This window comes from Bidens hawaiensis, unplaced genomic scaffold (genome assembly GCF_021521415.1).
Source record: "Bidens hawaiensis isolate Kalapana, Puna unplaced genomic scaffold, B.hawaiensis_p1.1 tig00003902_1, whole genome shotgun sequence".
Lineage (NCBI taxonomy): Eukaryota > Viridiplantae > Streptophyta > Magnoliopsida > Asterales > Asteraceae > Bidens > Bidens hawaiensis.
The window spans coordinates 964,915-986,186 of record NW_027491226.1 but is presented as its reverse complement, the minus strand read 5'-3'; the positions used below and the strand labels follow the sequence as shown (position 1 = coordinate 986,186).

Genomic DNA, 21,272 nt, shown 5'->3' with positions numbered 1-21,272 from the left:
TTGGCACATTTTCCAAAGTGTTTTTTTAGTATAATAAAGCAAGCAAAATCAATTTTGTGTAAATAAAGAAATGAAAGAAATAATGCAATCGGTGTTTGTTTTAGGTTATAAAGTCATTAAAAAATTACAAAATGTGTGACATCTTTTTTTTTTCAAATTGGATTTTAATGGCGATAATAATCTCAAGTAAGTTTATTTTTATTAGTGGTCCTAAATTTTGAAAAATATATTTTTATTGGTCCCGCGTTAATAAAAAAAACTTAACGGGTGTGACAACTGCCCGATCCGACCCGACCCAGGTACCCGTTTTCGAATCCGATTCTTTTTATGATTTAAAATTTGTTTATTAATCTTTATAAATCTAACATTAAATAAATTATATATATATATATATTTTTATATTACTTACTAATAATAATATTTCCTTTCCGCCGTCCCGCCTCTTTCTCTCTCTTGTCGCCGTCCCGCCCCTTTTTCTCTCTTGTCGCCGTCCCGCCCCTCTGCTTAACCCTTAAGCCTTGAAACCCCTTTTTCTCTTAACTCCTTGCTTGTCCTTTGGTTCTTCCCGCCTAAGGATGTCTGCGCAGCTCCACGCGCCAGACTCCTTACAAGGAAGCCTGCGTGAAGACCAGCTGTTCCTGCGATACGCGAGACGAATTCTTCTCGCAGCGCGCTAAGAACGGTAGTTCTTCCCGCGACGCGCTAAGGATTGTAGTTCTTCCCACAACGCGCTAAGAATTGTAGTTCTTCTCGCAGCGCGCTAAGAACGGTAGTTCTTCCCGCGACGCGCTAAGAATTGTAGTTCTTCTTGCAGGGCGCTAAGAATGGTAGTTCTTCCCGCGACGCGCTAAGGATTTTAGTTCTTCCCGCGGCGCGCTAAGGCTTGTTCTGTCTACCTTCGCCCTCGCGCGTGCGCTCGAGTCTTCTCGCGCTAGACCTTAAGTCTTTTCTTCTGTTTAGGTCAGCCTGTATTCTTTTGAGATATCTTATCTTTTGTTTGAGCTCTTTAGGTCAGTTCCAACATCTGTCCGAAAAGCCACTTTCGGCGCTGCATGCGCACCAATCCTATTGGTTGACAGAAAAAGTGATTGACATAATCTTTTGATATCTTCTTTTGCATGTCTTGAACAGTGTTTTCTCTGACACCTCCCATACTTTAATCTGTAACCTGTCAGCCTTCCCCATCCCCTGCAGCTGCCGCCATATCTTTTAATATCTTTTGCTTTTGGATTCTTGTGCTTTTTAATATCTTTTGTCTGATTTGAGAAGATCTTTTCCCCTTTTCTAGGGATTGTGTTCCCTAGGGTTTCCCTATATATAATACTATTTTCTTGTTATTTAACACAACACACACAAACACTTAAACTCCCCTCTGCTCTCTTCTCCTTGCCCTCTGCCGTTGTTCCTCAGCCGCCTCCTCTCTCTGCCTTCGTCTTTTCCCTTGTCCTGCCCAGATTTTCCGGTAATATATATATATAATAATTTGTTAAAGATACATATTACTATGCTAACATATATTCAAGGCATAAAACAAATCGTTAAACCAATAACCTCTTATTTATAGGTTAACTTGTGCTTGTTTAAGAGTTGGTTCTTGCATTATCTTTCAACACACCTTTTTCAGGTGAGTAATCTCGTACCTAATCCCTTTTTATTTTTAATGTTTTGGGATGTTCATGTGTTCGTACAAACTTGAGTCTTAAACTTGTTTATAAACTTTTGTCGCGCAAAACCCCATGTGTTATGGACGTAGACTTGGCTGTTTATTTGTATGTGTGGATCATTAACCGTCTTGTCGGCCTATTCCGCAGTTTTCATGGATCCATTAGATGAACACGGGAGAACTATCGTTTATGATTTCTCTTTTGTTTACACTTGCACAGTTTTCTTGTTTTTGTGCTCAATTGGGAGCACGGATTGAACTATGAGCTATGATCTAAGGCTTGATCACAATCTGATTACACCCTTGTTGAACACCAGTTATACACATGATGCGCGCAGTGTTTGTATTATCTATTTATATCTATTAAACTTGATTTCTCACCGACACGCAAGTGTTGACGTTTTATTTTAACACATGTTCAGGTTTGCTGTAGCTGTTTCTGGAAGCTTGAGGACACATTGGATGTTTTCTTTTCTTTTGGACCTAGTTTAAAATGTAACAAGACAAGCTTATGTTATTTGAATATTTTAAGTTATGATATGAATTATGTTACTTTATGTCATGTTCTGCGCGTGCGCAATGAAATGTATTTATTAAATATTGACACCCAAATAGTGTCGCGAGTAATGAAACAATACGTGGCGCCCCGATGTATAATCTGCCATCGGTCGGGGTGTTACAACGGGGGCGTTAAGTTTTTTTCTAAATTCAAAATAATGTTTTAGGGTTTTTGATCGAATAGAAAACAGGAGGTTCGACCCAATTGTTGATTGAGTTTTATCTTTGTCGGTGAGTCTTTCTCACTAAGGAGGAAAATCGTTGTGAGGATCTCAATGGTATTAATTTAGTTATTTGCTGAAAAACCAATTGATGTGCCATAGAAAAAATGAAAAAGTGAGGAGCTAAGGAATTGTCTGGCAACCGAATGATCGATCGGTAGGTGGTTGTTGTCTTTGTTAATGGTATTAGTGGGAAGTATCAAGGAGTGTGACAGGGCGATAAAACTGCAATCAAAAGGCTTTAACCGAAGAAGTGTAATAGGTGTTCAAACCCTGAAGTCCTAGGATGTGACCATGGTGGCGGTCAGGGGTTTTGCAAGAGGTTGATGGCAAGTTTTAGTACGATAAAGTTTGTATGTATGTATGTATGAAAGGAATATAAACAGGCTAAGTATGTAATGTGTATCTCCGGATACGTAGGTGTAAGTATGTGAATGTATGGTATATTGCCTGTTAAACTATAACTCACTCAGCGTAGTTGACTTTTAGTATACACGCAGATAGATAGAATGAGACAGCTGGCTTGAGGAGCACACATGGCATTGAAGAATAAAGGCTGGCATCGGAAGAAGGAGACCTATCATGTTTTATTATGTCTTGAATTTTAAGACATGGTTGAATGTTTGTTTAAGTTGAGATTATGTAATGATCGGTTGAAGTTTGTTATTCCCCAAATATAATTCACTCTGATGTTTAGAACTGCATTTATAAGTAAACCAAATATCTAAGTAGCACATTCGGATCCAAGGCCTTACAATTAGGGGTGTTAATCGGGTCAACCCGATCAGGTTTCGGGTTAATCGGGTCGGGTTAGTCGAGTTGTGAAAAAAAATAATCTAACCCACGACCCGACCTTATTAAGGTTCGGGTTTGTCGGGTTTGGGTTAATCGGGTTTCGGGTTATTCCGGTCGGGTTAGTCGGGTTAATTGGGTTGCTATATATTTTTAAGTTGAATTTTGTGTTGGTAACCAGTGGATTACAATATTTATCTTATTATTGCATATAGGATTGTAGACAAACCAAACGATTAGGAATGTTCATGGTTCGATACTTCGGTTTGAAACTGTTTAAACTGATCATTTGTTTAGTTTCATGGTCGGGCTTTCTTATTAACTTTCGGTCGGTCGGTTTCAAAAATTTCAAACCGCAAAGAACGGTTTGGTTTAGGATTTTAAAATTTTCAAACCGTATAACCAGATCAGACCGTAAGATGAATACACTTTATTTTTTGAAATATATATATTATACTACATGTAGTTAATTAGTTATATTTTGTGTTAGACTTAATAAAAGTAAAACTTGGCTATGACTATTAACTTGCTTAAACTGTACTGCTATAATGAGGCGTGTTTATGGTATTAAAATTTTCAATTCTATTTGTTATTTCATTTCAGATTAAGATTGAAGCTGATTTGTTGCATATCTATTATCAGTAGATCTAGTTGATTATTGTTAATTTTTAAGAACCTTACACATTTTCACTTTAGACAACACCACAAAACTTGAGTAGATCCTTTGTAGCATGATGGTATGCAATAAAGGAATTTTTGTAACTAATATAATTTGTTTCGTACCTTTTTTATATATATACCCAAACCGTGAAACCAAACGGTTAGTAACGGTTCAGTTTGGTTCGGTTTCCTATCTTAAAGGTTCAGTTTTTGTTTTTTATTAACGTTTGGCTCATGGTTTGTCCTAAAAACCGGACCGTGAACACCCTTACAAACGATCACGTACAAGGGCATATTTGTCTTCGTTCATTTAACTTTAAACGAACACGAACACTTAATCGAACAAATATTTGTGTTCTTGTTCGTTCGTTTAAAAAATGGACATGTTCATGTTCGTTTATATTCATTCATTTAAAATCTAAATGAACAGTTCACAAACATAAACGAACGTAAATGAACATATACGTGCATGCGTAAATGAACACAAACAAACATAAACGAACACAAATGAACATAATTAACTGAACACAAACAAACACCACTAGTCGGGTTATTCGGGTTAACCCGAAACCCAATTTTTTTCCAAAAACGAACCCGAAACCCAACCCTCTTAACAATTCGGGTTATTCGGGTCAACCCGAATAACCCGATTAATACTTTTTGACCATGTTTAACCCGACCCTAATAAGCTTATTAGGGTTCGGGTCGGGTCGGGTTAATCGGGTTCGGGTATTTTGAACACCCCAACTTACAATGCTTGCAAGCCCTATTGATTGTGAAAACATTTAAGCATGCGAACCAAAAATAAAAACAAAAACGGGGAGGACACCATAAATATAAAATGTGTGACATAAAAATGATCTTTTTAAATTCTCGTTTGCATATGATATAAGTAAAATTTTATGCCACTGGTAAATAAAAAGGGAAACAACTAAAACAATATTAAATTAATATTTTATATTCGTTATATAGGTATAACATTTTATACGGTCCAACGGATACGTGCCGACTGTTAGATTCTCTTTATTAACATTTCCTTTTGTAATTACTTTGTACTTAGTTAACTACACAACGTTATTTTTATATATAAGTTAAAGGTTAAAACATAAACTTATTTTATGAAACCACTCTAAGTTTGCCATTATAAATTAAATTAGGTAATTGACATAAATTGAACAAAAGTTAACATATGGTATAATGCATATAAATTCAAGGGCTGCTTAATCATGTGAAACTATACTAGTGAGTGTAATTATTATTAGAGTGGTGACGTCTATACAACAAAAAAATAATTTGTATGTGTAGCTATAATTCAAATATTTTACAAAAGAGACAATAACTCAAATAAGTTATAGGTGTTTTTGTAAATCTTAATATAGATATTTGAACTAGCCGACTATTAGCGATAGATCTCTTGCACTTGTCAAACCTATCAAGAGTTCCTAAATTGATTCAACTTCAAATACAGAAAAAGAAAAGGAAAAATTGAATCAAGATTTTATATTTGTAAACTTTTGTGGTTAAATCTTTATAGGGTACAATGTTTTTTTTTTCTTTTTAAGTTATAATTTAGCATTAATCTATGGGAATAATATATGTAACGGTGTGATAACTATTTTTATGATTCAGCAAATTAGACAAATGGTTTGAGCATTCTTTGATCACTTTTATTTAAATTGGTTGGTTATGTCACTGGTCGGTTGAACCAACTAAACAAATGAATGATTTATTAATTTTGTCCACTTTTACTTCATCGTTTGTTAGCATTTAATATTCGCACCAGAAGATAAGATAGTTTCACACAAATAGATAATTTATATTTGAATTACTCATGATGCCATTCAGTTTTTCAAAAACAATCTGACCAGCAAATCAGTAAAACTACAAGTTCAATAACCGATCGTCTTAGAGCATTCTCATCCCATTCTTTATCTCCAAATAAAAAATTACACTAAAACTCACTTTATTTTCTCTCTCTATTTCAATTAAATAATATTTTTTATATCTTTTATCATTACCCTTTCTCTTTCCTTCACTCACAACCACTTTCAAATTATATTAAAAAATTATAGGGGATGAACAGTAACTTTTCAAATATACAGAAAAAATTACTACTTTTTCTAAAATATAAAAACTCTTCACTCACAACACCCTGAATCACTCTATAAATAATAAAAACACCCCTCACATAATATAAGGGGTTAGATAAGAATGGTCTTACACTAACATCACAACTTTAACAAAATATTAAAAACACCCCAATAAGACAATTTCACATGTGAAGTCATACTGTCATTACAAACAATCGTCTTCACACACCCGTCTCTAGTTTCATAACGGTAGCGGTCCTCCTTCTCTCCTCCGTACTGATCAAGCCAATGCTAACAACTCGCCACTTCCTCATCATATATGGCCAAGAACAAAACCGTTGTTTTTTTTGTTGGAAAGAAAAATTAATTTCCTAACAAAACATAAGGTCACACATCACAACTTTTTAAAAGAGACAAAAGCCACATAGTTACGGTATTGTATTTGAAAATACAAATATCTTATCAATTATCATAGAACGGAATGGATGCATGATAATTAATTGGGATATGTTATTCACACACGCTTTGGCTATTCACAACCCTAATTTTATCACTCGATCTCGTTAAATCATCATCATCATCATCATCATCATCGTCATGTTCTCCTGGAACTTTGCTAAATCGGCTGAGGCTGTGTTCTCACGGTTAGCCGTGAAGAAGATTTGCAAGTTCTTATTGAAGAAGAAATTAGGGCAATTCATTCTCGGTGATATTGATCTCGATCACCTTGATGTTCAACTTACTAACGGCACCATTCAGCTCTCTGATTTGGCCATTAATGTTGATTTTATTAATCACAAGGTTTGTCTTTCGAATTGTGTTTTCGTATTGTTAATTTAGGGTTTCGTAAGTTAAGTTAAGTTTAGAATCTGATTGTGATATGAAATTGATGTCATTTGTTGAGGTAATTTAGGTTATGAACTTTTGTTTTGAATAAATTGGTAATAGTTAAACAATAGAGTTTGATTGTGTCATGAAATTGACCTAATCTGTTATGATAGTTAGGTTATGATTATGAACTTTAATTTTGAATGTAAAGTAGTTTTTAAATTGATGATAGTTATAGAGTTTAGAGTATGAAGCATTTGATGCATTTACAATTGTGTTTTCAGTTTGGTGGATCATCTATTTTGGTTGTGAAAGAAGGATCTATTGGAGCCCTAACTGTTAAGCTTCCATGGAAGAATAGAAATTGTGAGATTGAGTTGGATGAACTTGAGATTGTAGTCGGTCCGGGCCAGAAAAGAGATTCACATATCGTGAATGAAGCCTTTACGTCAGGTCAAGATGAGTTTGTGACACCTGGACATGAAGCGGTTAACAGTAGTATGGCAACTAGTACTGTTGATCTTCATGAAGGTGTTAAAACTATTGCTAAAATGGTTAAATGGTTGCTTACAAGCTTTCATGTCAAAGTTAGAAAACTAATCGTTGCTCTAGATCTGCCTGAAGAACCGGATGGAAAACGGTGTTCAACAACTTTGGTTTTGAGGTTTGGTGAGGTGGAATGCGGGACCGGGATTTCTGATGATGTTGACTCGAAAAGTCAGCAGACGGTTGACGGGTTTCTCGGGTTAAGTCGGCTTACAAACTTTGTGAAATTCGATGCGGGGACACTTGAGTTTATTCGACCGGACGGTAATGCAACGACGCCTGTCATTACAGGGCAAAAAGGTGGAGTTTCAGGGACGATTAAACTTAGCATACCATGGAAGAACGGTTCTCTAGATATCAGAAAATTGGATGCTGATGTGAATATTGATCCTTTAGAGTTAAGATTACAACCGAGTTCCATGAAAAGTGTTATGCATTTCATGAATGTTTTTGAGGAACTTGATAAAGATCGCAAGAGTTTTATGCATAACAAACCCACGGAATCTATATACCACAGTGTCTCATCATCTCATGGTTCATTTGAGTTTTCTTCTCAAAAACCTGATTCATATTCTCCCATTGAAAAAGATTCCGTATTTAACGCGTTGTTGCGAAGCTCACATTTAATATCCGACTGGATGACATCATCTGCCATCCCTGACCAAGAACAAAAAAATGAAGAATCAGAATTTGGGGCCAGGTATATATACTCTCAATACTTTTATATATTTGTATAGTTGACGTCAGTTTTGCTAACTTGTAGTTGGTCCCATCGTATTACAGTGTGGATCAATTTTTTGAATGTTTTGATGAATTGAGAAGTTCACAATCTGCATTGGGGAATAGTGGGATGTGGAACTGGACATGCTCGGTTTTCAGTGCAATAACTGCTGCATCAAATCTTGCTTCTGGGTCGCTATATATTGGTACGTGCCTTACAAATTTACAATTTTTGTGATATCTTTAGAGGTTTTAAACTTTAATTTATTCCTTTTTTTTCTAATCGTGATGCAGAGCAGAAACATGTTGAAACCAGTCTCAAAGCAAGGATCACACAGATTATGATTATGTTTTCATTTGTGGATGACGACGAGAAGAAAGACGTACATTATATAAACGCAGATATCAATGACATGCAGCTTGTGTTGCAGGTAATGAATTTTATTTTCAAATCAAGTTTTTCTTTAAACTTTTGCAAATGTTCAATCTTTATGTTCATACTAAGTTCATAATTTGATAAGGTCAACAGGTCTGTCCTCAAGAGTCGAACTTTGAAGCAACAGTCTACAATCTTGAAGTTTCTGATTGTTTTGGTAATCACAGTCTGCAATTTCAACTGATAAAAAACAAACAAGATGAAGTTGAACGCGCTTGTCCTCCTTTAGGCTTCTTAAACAATCACACGGTGTATTCTAGCGCCCATCCAAGAGAAGGAAGAGGTATTTACAGGAGTGACGTGGCGAAGGTTTTGTTGCTCAAATTTTCTTCCGTCACGCGGTTCCGATATATCTCACCTTCAGTTTCCCAAGATATTAAACCTGGGCCAAAATCGTTTTCACTAAATCTCCCACCACTAATTTTTTGGGTTAATTTTCAACTTATAAGCACGGCTTTGGATTTTTTTAAAGAAATTGAAAATTCGGTTAAAAGATATGGCAAAAAGGATCTCTCTATATCTCCAGATGATAGCTTAAAAGGTTCACCTAAAGAAACAATAAGAGGCAACATTTCACTTATGGATGCAAGACTCGTGTTATGTTTCCCGTGTGAAAAGATTGAATGTTATGGAAGTTACAAAAATTACTTATCTTGGAACAAGTTTATTGTCATTGATCTTTCGTCTCCAGCGGGTATAAAAGATAGAAAAACTCGATCGAGAGACCGATTTCGTGTGACGGTTTCGAGTTCTTTGCATATAAACGTGGGAAATGTTTCGGTTTACTTTGTTTCATCAAATACTAAGCTTAAATTTCAAGCTGAAAGGGTTTTAACTGTGTTTGATAAAACTGGTCATCCTTCTGTTATCAGCATGATTTGGCAAGACAATGCTGTTACAGGCCCATGGATCACAAAACGGGCCAAGGTTGTTGCTAGTTCAGGCGGTACTACTAGCAGGAATAATAGATCCAAAGGAAAAAGCCATGGGTTTGCGTTTGTAACTACCACTAAAGATATGGAAGACGTTAATTACCAAACACGTGAAGAATTAGTTTCCAGCTCTTCTTTTATTCTTCATGTGAATCTTGCACCCGTCACTATCAATCTGGACCGTTCATTATATCAAACTTTGCATGACCATTTACACCAAGTCACTATTTGGTTATCGTGCATATCACCAGATCCGGTTGTAACTACAGAAAATCAGTTATCTCAATCGTCAGTTATCGTGGAATGCGATCTTCTTGAGATTTCTGTTAGTGTATCACCAGTGGAGAATATTAAGGCCTCAATTCAGAGCGAGCTTCCAGGATCTTGGTGCAATTTAAGGTTAAAAGTTGTAAAATTTGACTTGCTGACTGTATCAAATACAGGTGGAATATCGGGTGCTAACTTTCTTTGGGTGGCCCACGGTGAGGGTGATCTGTGGGGATCCACCACAGGAGTTCCTGGTAAGCAGTTTCTTCTTATCTCTTGTGACAAGTCGAATCGGGGACGTGGGAACGGTGATGGATCAAATATATTGTCTTCTCGGTTTCCAGGGTCCGACATCATACACATGTGGGACCCAGACACGCTTGCGAGTCAAATATCTGTAAATATAAAGTGTGCTACTATTGTTGCGGTTGGGTGTCGTTTGGATTGGTTCGGTACCATCATATCATTTTTTAGTCTTGAAGGTGACGGTTCTAAGAATGAAGAGTCTAGAAGTTCTGGGTCTTCTTCATTCGTTCTTAATTTGATCGATATTGGCTTGAGTTATGAACCATACTCGAGTCACAACAATTCTTTTCAAGAACTGTGCGTTGGTGCTCTTTTAGCAGCATCAAGTTTAAAACTTTTAAACGTGTTTGAGACGGACTATGAAATCAAAGCTCACGATCTGGGTTTGCTGCTTTGTGAAGAGTCGGGGGTCAAGAATCTTAACGGGTCGTACAACGAGCAAACTCTTAGAAATAACGGGTATGTGAAAGTGGTGGAAGGGTCACACCTTGAAGCGGTTTTAAGAACTGATTGTAAGAACAGGTGTGAATGGGAATTAAAATGTTCCGATTCCCACATTGTTCTAGAAACTTGTCAAGATTCCACGTTTGGATTCGGTCGTCTTGCAGCTCAGATCCAGCAGATTTTTGCTCCCGATGTTGAAGAGTCGATGGTGCATTTGCAGACTCGGTGGGACAATTATAAGCTGGCGTTAAGTAAACATTCCACGTCATCAAGTTCCGACACAAATCAAGAAGTGTTTACAGTCAACTTAATGGATGAAATATGTGAAGAAACATTTAACTTGTCACACAAGTCATCTGCTAAAGTGTCGGTTCCTGTCTCGGGACCGGGTAATATAGAAACCTTGTCTTCACATGCAATATTTCCAGAGTTAATAGACGGGTATTTCTTATCTGACTCCTGCCCGTCACAGAGCGCCAAGTCAGCAACTGTTAAGGACCCCGAGGCTCAAACTGGAAGTGGATGGTACGGTGATTCACTGCTGAACATTGTTGAGGATCATGTTTTAGGTATTTGTGAAAAAACCAGTTCCAAACTTGTTGGAACCCAAGATTCTGTTTCACAAACTGGGAATGTAAAAGTTAAGGGTCTTGTCGTTTTAAAGAATATTGATGTAAGGTGGACACTTTATGCGGGTTCTGACTGGGAATATACGAGGAATAAAGCGGTTTGTTTAGAGTTTGCATTGTCTAAATTAGGTCTCCGATGCAATATATTCCCTGATGGTGAAATATGTGTTTCTAAGATGTCGCTTTCGGTTCAAGATTTTTCTCTTAATGACGTCAGCAAAGGTGCACCCTGGGTACAGGTCAGCAAGATTCTAGAATCAAGAATATTGATCATCGTGCATTTTGTTTTTTGTATAAGTTTTTTAATTTACCTTATAATGTTTTTTCAGGTTCTTGGTTGTTATCAATCGAAAGATCGGCCACGAGAATCACGTTCTAGAGCATTGAAACTAGATTTAGAATCTGTTAGACCGCATCCTTCAACCCCTCTTGAGGAATATCGGTAAGTTTAGATTTCTTATTACTTTTTAATATTTTCTATTGTTTTTTAATTCTTATTTAAATGTATCGAGTATTTTTTAGGTTACAAATTGCAGTGCTTCCGATGCGTTTGCATCTTCATCAAAGCCACCTTGAATTCCTAATCAGTTTCTTTGGAGGAAAAAACTTATCTGATCATCCTCAAGATATACCTGAAACCGATATATCCGCAGAGGCGCTACTTCCATTTTTTCAGGCAAGTTACATTTAATTATTTATGCATACGTGTTTATCTTTTATTATTAATGTGCTCATTTGCTCAATCTTGGTTGTATTATTGTTTCAGAAGTTTAGCATATCACCTGTTGTCATTCGGGTTGACTACATTCCTTCTCATGTGGACTTAGTTGCATTAGGCCATGGGAAGTTTGTGGAACTTGTTAATGTATTTCAATGGAAGGTAATAGTAATATTCTTGATTTCAAGGTAATAGTAAAACCCGATAATATACAACTAAACAAGTAACCCATTATTTACTTCCTCAGGGAGTAGAGTTAAAACTGAAACATGTTGAATCTGTTGGTGTTTACGGTTGGAGCAGTGTGTGCGAGACAATTATTGGCGAGTGGTTGGAAGATATTTCTCAAAATCAGGTATTAGACTTATTATATAACTATCATATCTATAGGGGTATCCACATGTAATGTTACTTTCGATATAATATATATATATGGTTGTATTGTTTACAGATTCATAAACTGTTGAAAGGCCTTCCGCCAATTAGGTCACTGGTTGCTGTCGGTTCTAGTGCTGCAAAGTTAGTTTCTTTACCCGTGAAAAACTATAAGAAAGATCGCAGAATAGTCAAGGGTATACAAAGGGGTATGTAATAAATATATAAAATGGCCATTGCTTTCATTTTTTTTTTCCCTTCTTTTTTTTTTATTTTTTTGTAAATATATGTTGATTTGTTTTATGTTAAATCATCAAAATTTGAGCAGGTACAATTGCATTTTTGAGGAGTGTATCACTTGAGGCTATTGGACTTGGAGCACATTTAGCAGCTGGGGCCCATGCTATCCTTGTCCAGGCAGAGGACATAGTTTCAACCAGTCCCCCGTCCTCACCTATACATATGCGAGTAAATCCTAATAATGCAAGATCCAGTCAGCCTAAAGATGCTCGTCAAGGAATACAGCAGGTAATTAGTCAACAACACAAACACACACACACACATATATAGGGATAGGTTCATTACAAAACAGTAAATTATTGCGAGAACCAAAAGAAAAAGAAAAACTTAAATTCAATTTTTTTATCAATGGTTCACGTATTTTAAAATTTTTACTTCTTACATACAAATCATATATGTGTGTGTTGTACATACACCCTCCCCAGACCCTGCTAACAGTTTTGCTATTGGTGGGATTTATACTGGGTATGGTGGTTGTTGTTGTACATACAAATCACTAAACTAATTTTTTAATATGTTTTTGTTTGTTTTACAATTTTTACCGATCATATATGTATATGTATATACATCTTTATGTGCATCTATATACGTGTATGTGTTTACAGACACATTATATGTATGTATAAGTTGATTATGACTTGATTTACTTGATGACAGGCTTTAGAGACCATGGGTGACGGTCTAGGAAAATCGGCTGCTGCTTTAGTCCAAGCGCCTCTGAAAAAGTATCAACGTGGGGCCGGTGTAGGTTCGGCTTTGTGCACTGCGATTCAGGCGGCTCCTGGAGCCGCCATAGCTCCTGCTTCAGCTGCTGCACGTGCGGTTCACTCGGCTCTTCTTGGTGCTAGAAACAGGTCGGTTTCTCTCTTTATGTTGATATCATTAATTAAGCCCATGACAGCAAATAAACTGACCGAGATTTATTTTTTACAGTCTTGATCCGGAGCACAAGAAAGATTCAATAGATAAATATTTAGGCACGACTCAGGCTGAGAGACGTTAATATGCATACAATAGGTTATATTAAAGTGTGAAACTAACAAGCTAGCTAACTTGTTTAGCAAGAAACAAGATGAATGATGGGCACTCGAAGGGAATGACAAGTGGTAATTTTGGTATTGGTTAAATTGGATTGATGACTCCCTGGAAAGGCTAGCTATTGTGCAGATTATCCCTGTCACAGGTCATTGGAATGGTTTGTTTATGATTGTTATTGAGGCCAGGGTAGGCCAGCTTCATATTCTGATGGAGTTTTTGTAGATATTAATCATATTAAAAATTATCTATTCATATCTTGTATCTCTTGAATTCTCAAGTTGTATAAAGTTCCACATTATTTTTTGTACATAATTTATAAACCGGACTGTTATAAAGCTTGATTATTACTGTAGACCGAAAGTTTGGCAGGATAGACTTGCCATGTTGGGTTACAGGTTAAAACGGGTCTGATCAAAACAGGCTAGAAGCTTGATGGTATAGAAGTTGGTTTGTCCTTTATATGGGTTGTCGGGTAAGGTTTTGTGACTGTCCGTAGAAACGGGTCAGTTTGGACAAACTTAACCTGGCATTCTTTTTCAACGTTTAGGCATTAGTTGAAGAACTAGTATTTTTACCTGCTCGTGATGAATTAAATAATTAAATAAAAACAAACAAAACATTCTGTATATTAAATCATTTATTTATTTACTAAATACAAAACTTAAAGCCATCACAAGAGGGTGTGGTAAACCTTATTTTGGACAGGTAGGTTGGGGAGTGTGCAAAAATTCCCGTTACTGTTTAATTTGGAGAGAAACAAAAGGTGCACGATTAGAGAGAAAACGATGGAGGGTCTTCAGTTAATTGGACCTGGATTATTGAGCCTTCCACCTCTCTAGAACTACAAAAATTTTGGGATGATTGCCGGGGGCGTAGGTGGAAATGGGCACTTTGGAAAAGAGGGCCGATTCACTACAAAATAGGTGGGTTCCATTGAAGATCAACCTCTTTGGATGGCGGGCGCAATATGGGTAGAATCGCGATATCGGATGCTCTCTTCAAAAGGAATGTTGTGAATGAAATAAAATGGTGCCCGCTATATGAAGAAAACGAATCGGCGGTTCGTAATATGACAATCCATTAGTAGTTGGTGTGGCATAAACTCGGTGTATGCTTTTAATATGACCTATTCACCTGGAGTTGATAAGATAAACCAAAGCTATCATCCTTCTAGCGTGTTGGTGTATTTGGAAGGCTAGAAATGAAACACTTTTTTATAATAAAAGAGTCTCAGTTAATAAAATCAAGGAAGACATCAAACATCTTAGCTTTCTATGGGTGAAAAATAGGGGGAAATTTTGAATTAGGAAAGTTGTGCGCTTTTTTGTTTTGATTTTTTTGTTTTGGGTGTTTGTTGTGTTTTGTCTAGCCTCTTACTCTAGTTTTTTTTTGGTTTAATAATATCAGCCGTTAGAAAAATAATAAAAAACTTAAAAAAACACAAATTACATGTGTCGTACAACTAAGGCCTTTAGAAACTGTAAATCATCATGGAGAAAGCATATGATGTTATGAACAATTATGAAAGGCAAAAGTAATATACATGTAATATTACAAAGATGCCAACTAAAGGCAAAGTAACTAACAAAACTATCATTACTATTAAAATATTATAAATGTTATCTACAGTAATATTTACTGAGATAACCGTCACTTCTCTTTTAATAGTTATTATATAACAGGTTAAGATTGCCATCCCTTGGTACAATTATATTTTGTTAAGTCAAAAGCCAATCGATATAAGAAGGAAAACATTTGAATATGTAGGTTTTAATGAAACCTATATCGTACACCGGATTTCCATCACTTCGATGCTTTTAAACCGTTTCTTTTACAGTCGGGTGGTTGTAACCCAGTTAGTAAACATAAAATTTAAAAAAGATTGACCTGACCTACTAACTTAGTAGGTCAGGTCAATCTTTTTTAAATTTTATGTTTGTATTTGAGAGTAGACAATTTATGTAGTTTAGCCGAACTTTATTTAAATTATGGGATCGATATGTCATGTTTGACTTGACAAATTAATAGAAAATTGAATTCAAGATACCTATAATAGTGAGTGTTGGGGAGGTGGGTTAGTTAAAGAAAACTTTCAACAAATAAAAAAAGAAAAAGAAAATATATTATTCGTTTTAAAACTTTTTATAATACCAGTATTCTTTGTTGCTTCTTAATTTCGTGTGTGAGGCATCTCATGATTCTCAATTCTCATACCACCAACTGATACTACTCAACCTAAAGCAAACGAAAAGATGTTCCCGTGTGGTAGCGGTACACTTTGCCTTGTCCCTTCTCAACCCATGCTTGTTTTGTTGCTTCTTCATTCCAAGACGTGTCTCACTTGTATTGATATAATGCGGTATCAAAGGCTAAGTGGTGGTGTGCCCCCTTGGTCTTTCTTCCACACCATCCAATATGCTAATAATTTAGGGCTGCCAAAATGAGTCTAATCTTATTTAAAAAAAAAGCCAAACACGATACGCTTAACACAAATACTAAAGTAATCAAACCCGAACAAAATAAAATAAACGAAAAGAGTAAAGTGTTATTTTCGTTCTTGTGCTTTGGCAAATAATGACAATTTAGTCCAAAAAGTTACTTTGTTGTATATGGACCATCCGCGTTTCCCAATTATTGTCAATTACATCCAAATCACTAACCCCGTTAAATTGAATCGTTAAGATGTCTTTTCACTCTTTCTTTATTATATATATAATATAATGAGCAAAGTGCCAAAATCGTCCCTGGGGTTTGGTCACATTTGCGAATTTCATCCAAAAGTATTTTTTTTCGCAATTAGACCCTCGATGTTTCCCAACCGTTGCCAATTTCGTACAAATTGTTAACTCGGTATAAATTCAAAGTTGACTCAGGGGGGTTACTGTATTTTTACATGTTTGTTTACGTTGTTGTTGTTATTATTATTATTATTATTACACTAAGCTAAACCCTTTATATGACTAAAATAAAGAAGAATAAACAAACGGATACTATATTGGATTCAAACATAGGAATCGTGAGATGTTATATATGTCATCGAACAAACATATACTAAATAATAATAATAATAGTAGTAGTAGTAGTAGTAGTGGTAGTAGTAGTAGTAGTAGTAAGCATGTAAAAGGACGGTAACACCCCCGAGTTAACATTGAATTTAGACCGAGTTAACAATTTGGAAGAAATTGGCAACAACTGGAAAGGTCTAATTACGAAAAAAAAATATTTTTGGACGAAATTCGCAAATGTGACCAAACCTCAGGGACGATTTTGGCACTTTGCTCATTATTATATATAATAAAGAAAAAGTGAAAAGACATGTCTACTTTTGACTTAACAATTCGATTTAATGAAGTTAGTAATTTAGATGCAATTGACAAGAATTAGAAAACATAGATGATCCATATGCAAAAAATGAACTTTTTGAACTAAATTTGCATTATTTATCAGTATTCTCGCAGCTACCGTACCCGACCCGTGAACCCCATATTAATCCATCTCTCACCTCATTTCACACATATCACTCATAATCATTAGGGTTTAACACCACAAACCTCAGCAATGGCTTCTCTAATGGCGATTCGCAGAGCCACTTCATGCAAGGTACGATCTTTACACTCTTCCATCTTCACTCGTAACGCTCTCAAATCATTCTCCACATCAGCTGCCCCAAACCACTTCAATTCCCAACCTCAATCAAACCCTAATAATCAGTGGAACCCACAACCCAATCACTGGAATAATAATAATAATCCAAATCAAGGATACCCAGTTCGCCAAAACTATCCCCCAAATGTTCCCAACCAAAACCCCAATCAAAGGCCCAATTTTTACCCACAAAATCAGTACCAAAATCCTAACCCTAATCACCGTCAAACTCAAAATTATCCACCGCAAGCCCCAATTCAAAATTATCCACCACAGCAACAAAACCCTAATCCTAGTGTCAAGAAAGTTGATTTGTTGAGTGTGTGTAAAGAGGGAAAGCTTAAGGAAGCTATTGAGTTACTGGGTCAAGGTGAGCTTGCAGATGCTGAGTGTTTTAATGTTCTGTTTGGGTTATGTGGGAAATTGAAGAAGCTTGAGGAGGCTAAGAAGGTGCATGATTACTTTTTGAGGTCGAGTTATCGGGGGGATGTGCAGTTGAATCATAAAGTGATTGATATGTATAGTAAATGTGGAAGCATGGTGGATGCACGCCGGGTGTTCGATCATATGCCTGAGAGAAACATGGAGTCTTGGCATTGTATAATTAACGGATATGCTGGGAACGGGTTAGGGGATGACGGGTTGGAGATGTATGAGCAGATGAGAAACCTCAGGTTACAACCGAATGAAGAGACTTTTCTTGCGGTTTTGGACTCTTGTGCTGGTGCGGATGCTATTGAGGAGGCGTTTCTACATTTTGAATCGATGCAGAAAGAGTATGGAATTAGCCCTAAAATGGAGCATTATTTGGGTTTGATCGGTGTGTTTGGAAAACCGGGGCATCTTGCTGAAGCTTTGGAGTACATCGAGAAGCTTCCGTTTGAACCCACATTAGAAATATGGGAAGCTGTAATGAACTATGCTAGAATTCATGGAGATGTTGATCTTGAAGACCGAGCCGAGGAGATATTAATCAGTTTCGACCCGTCCAAAGCCGACCCCAAGAAAATCCCAACCCCACTTCCTAAAAAGTATACTGCTATCAGCATGCTCGAGGGTAAGAACAGGGTTGGTGAGTTTAGAAACCCGACACTTTACAAAGATGAAGAAAAGTTTAGGGCTGCTAATAAAGAACAGAGCTATGTACCGGATACTAGATATGTTCTTCATGATATTGATCAAGAAGCTAAAGAGCAGGCTTTGCTTTATCATAGTGAACGGCTGGCGATCGCTTATGGGTTGATATCGACTCCAGCAAGAACGCCGTTAAGGATTATCAAGAATCTTCGTGTTTGTGGTGATTGTCACAATGCTATCAAGATTATGTCAAGGATTGTGGGTAGGGAGTTGATTGTTAGAGATAATAAAAGGTTTCATCATTTCAAGGACGGAAAGTGTTCTTGTGGAGATTACTGGTGAACGGTGTTATTGCTCCAACATGATGTGGTTATGATCTACTAGGTTATGTTTGAAGCATTAATAGATGGATCGTTGTTCTAGTGCTAGCAATGAATTCGGTTTTATTGTGGCCAAATAGGGCGAGTGATGATGTTTGGCGGTTTATGATTTGCTACATACATTTTCATGTATTAAGTTTGTTTTCCTCTTTTGTTATATTTAATCCTAGTTTTATCGTTGTAAACGGTTTCACTCGACTGTTTGATGCTAAACAACACATGATAGACGAGTAACGGATATTAAATAACATCAATGCATAACAAAGTGCTATATATGTAATATAAAACCAGCATCCTTGTATGAAGCTTAGTTGTTATCTTTTGTTTTCCAAACAGGAAACATGGTTTTTATCATTAAAAACTATAAAATGGTCAAGGACAAACCTCGTTATTTCCCACAATATTCATATGCATATATAAATGTTTCTGTAAACATCTAAATAGCAGAACAACATAACTACAATCAATGAAGAACGGATTTCAACTGTCTATTCATTTTAGTCTACTTGTGCTTGTGTATTGCTACGGTGGCGATGGTTATGACCCTCTTGAGAACACTTTAAAGATCCAACGTTCAAGAAGACCAACGTTCAAGAAGACCGGCATTGAATCATGCAAGCAATGAAGGTAACACAGTCGAGTATCCAACCTCACCGGTCTACATGGGCCCACAAGGCGGGTTGAAGGATGCTGACAAGATATCAGAGTTGCCAGGTCAGCCAGCCGGAACAGAATTTGACCAGTACTCGGGGTATGTAACTGTTGACCCGATCCATGGAAGAGCACTGTTCTACTATCTTGCAGAGTCACCGGTCAACTCTTCCACTAATCCTCTTGTACTCTGGCTCAATGGAGGTAATTATAATATTTTCAATTTTTTAATGTCAAGTGTGTTCATGAACTAACAAATGATATTAACCGTTCTAGGGCCGGGCTGCTCATCGTTTGGAAATGGGGCCATGATGGAACTTGGACCGTTTCGAGTCAGTGTCGATAATAAGACACTGTCACGTAATAAATATGCATGGAACAGCAGTAAGACTCCTTATTGTGTGCGTGTTTATACATATATATGTAACATTTTTGAAATGATGGATTGTAATCTTTGCAGTCGCAAATGTCTTGTTCTTGGAGTCCCCGGCTGGAGTTGGATTTTCTTGCTCAAACACGTCTTCCGATTATAAAACCGGAGACAAACAAACCACAAAAGACTCATACACGTTTCTAGTTAACTGGTTAGACAGATTCCCGGAATACAAAACTAGAGATGTTTACATAACGGGAGAAAGCTATGCCGGGCATTATGTGCCTCAACTCGCGCAGTTAATTCTTCAAAACAACAAGATCACTAAACAAACTGTCATTAACCTTAAAGGAATTGCTGTAAGTATTGGATTTACTAGTAACCTTTTGTTGATACCAAAGTGAAGAATGAACATGTGCATGTTATGCTTCAGATTGGGAATGCATACGTTGATTATGAAACACGATACACAGGAATGTTTGATTATTTCTGGACACACTCGTTAATTTCAGATGAAATCCATGAAGGAATCATTTCCAACTGCAATTTTTCTGAGGGTGCAACCGTAACAGATGCATGTCTTGATTATCAATATCAGACACGCGCTGCTCTGAGCAACTTCTTCCCCTATGATATCTATACCCCTTTATGCTCACCATTCAGCAATAGCACTCCATCAGTAAGATTTAACCTAAATACACATTTTTGGAGGACTGTAATCTAAATACTTCACATAATTGATACAGATATCAGGATTTGATCCATGCACTGACACTTATATTCTCGGATACCTGAACACTCCTCTTGTGCAACAGTCGCTTCATGCAAAACCGGTTCAGTGGGAATCTTGCAAGTAAGACTAACTTTTAATCTCAAAGATGTTCATCTAGCTAAAAGATTTTGTATTTAATGTAGTAAATTCATCGGTCTACACTGGAAAGACATGCCTTTTACAGTGTTGCCTGTGATTCAGGAACTAATGGCGAGTGGAATAAGTGTTTGGATCTACAGGTGACTTAAAACAGTATATGTCTGTGTGTATATACCTAACTGACTATAACATAACAAAAAATATAAAATCACAGTGGAGATACGGATGGGAGTGTACCAGTGACGACAAGCCGATATTCTATAAACAAACTGCAAGCATCAGTCAAGATGCCATGGTACCCATGGATGTACCAAGTGGAGGTAAAAGGCCTTATATTCAATCCTTATGTAAATAGTTTTCTATTATTAAGTGATATATTGAAACTTGCTTATGTTATTTAGGTTAGTGGATATGTTGTTGGATACGAAAACCTGACATTTGTGACCATAAGAGGATCTGGGCATTTCGTGCCAAGCTACCAACCAGGGCGTGCGCTAGCAGTCTTCACTTCTTTCTTGGAGGGAAAGCATCCTCCCAATCACTAACTAAAACTTGAAGAATAGTATGTTAAGATTGATCCACACACATGGGTTCAAGCAGTAACTTTGATGTGAGTTATCATAAGTTGTATTACATCCATGATGTTTTTATCTTCTAGTTGGTATCAATTTTACATGTGCAACATACCATGAAAAGTTGACATAAATGAGTGGTGGTACAAAATTTGGATAAATGGTGTGTGGTGTTCAAGC

The 21,272-nt window shown here is 36.6% G+C and overlaps 1 protein-coding gene and 2 pseudogenes across 1 annotated transcript; all 3 read left to right on the top strand.

Moving 5' to 3' along the window:
- The first annotated feature begins 6,562 nt into the window (after positions 1 to 6,562).
- On the top strand, positions 6,563 to 13,768 carry LOC143624614 (autophagy-related protein 2-like). The gene is made up of 13 exons (XM_077095200.1): positions 6,563 to 6,785; positions 7,097 to 8,058; positions 8,142 to 8,284; positions 8,373 to 8,509; positions 8,608 to 11,331; positions 11,422 to 11,534; positions 11,615 to 11,768; positions 11,859 to 11,972; positions 12,058 to 12,165; positions 12,262 to 12,394; positions 12,514 to 12,713; positions 13,143 to 13,339; positions 13,419 to 13,768. The coding sequence occupies exons 1-13, from the start codon at positions 6,582 to 6,584 to the stop codon at positions 13,486 to 13,488; spliced, it is 5,259 nt and encodes a 1,752-aa protein (XP_076951315.1). The 5' UTR covers positions 6,563 to 6,581; the 3' UTR covers positions 13,489 to 13,768.
- Positions 13,769 to 17,081: 3,313 nt separating this feature from the next.
- On the top strand, positions 17,082 to 18,926 carry LOC143624589 (pentatricopeptide repeat-containing protein At2g15690, mitochondrial pseudogene; annotated as a pseudogene).
- Positions 18,927 to 19,091: 165 nt separating this feature from the next.
- Positions 19,092 to 21,089, top strand: LOC143624587 (serine carboxypeptidase 1-like; annotated as a pseudogene).
- The last annotated feature ends 183 nt before the right edge of the window (positions 21,090 to 21,272 follow it).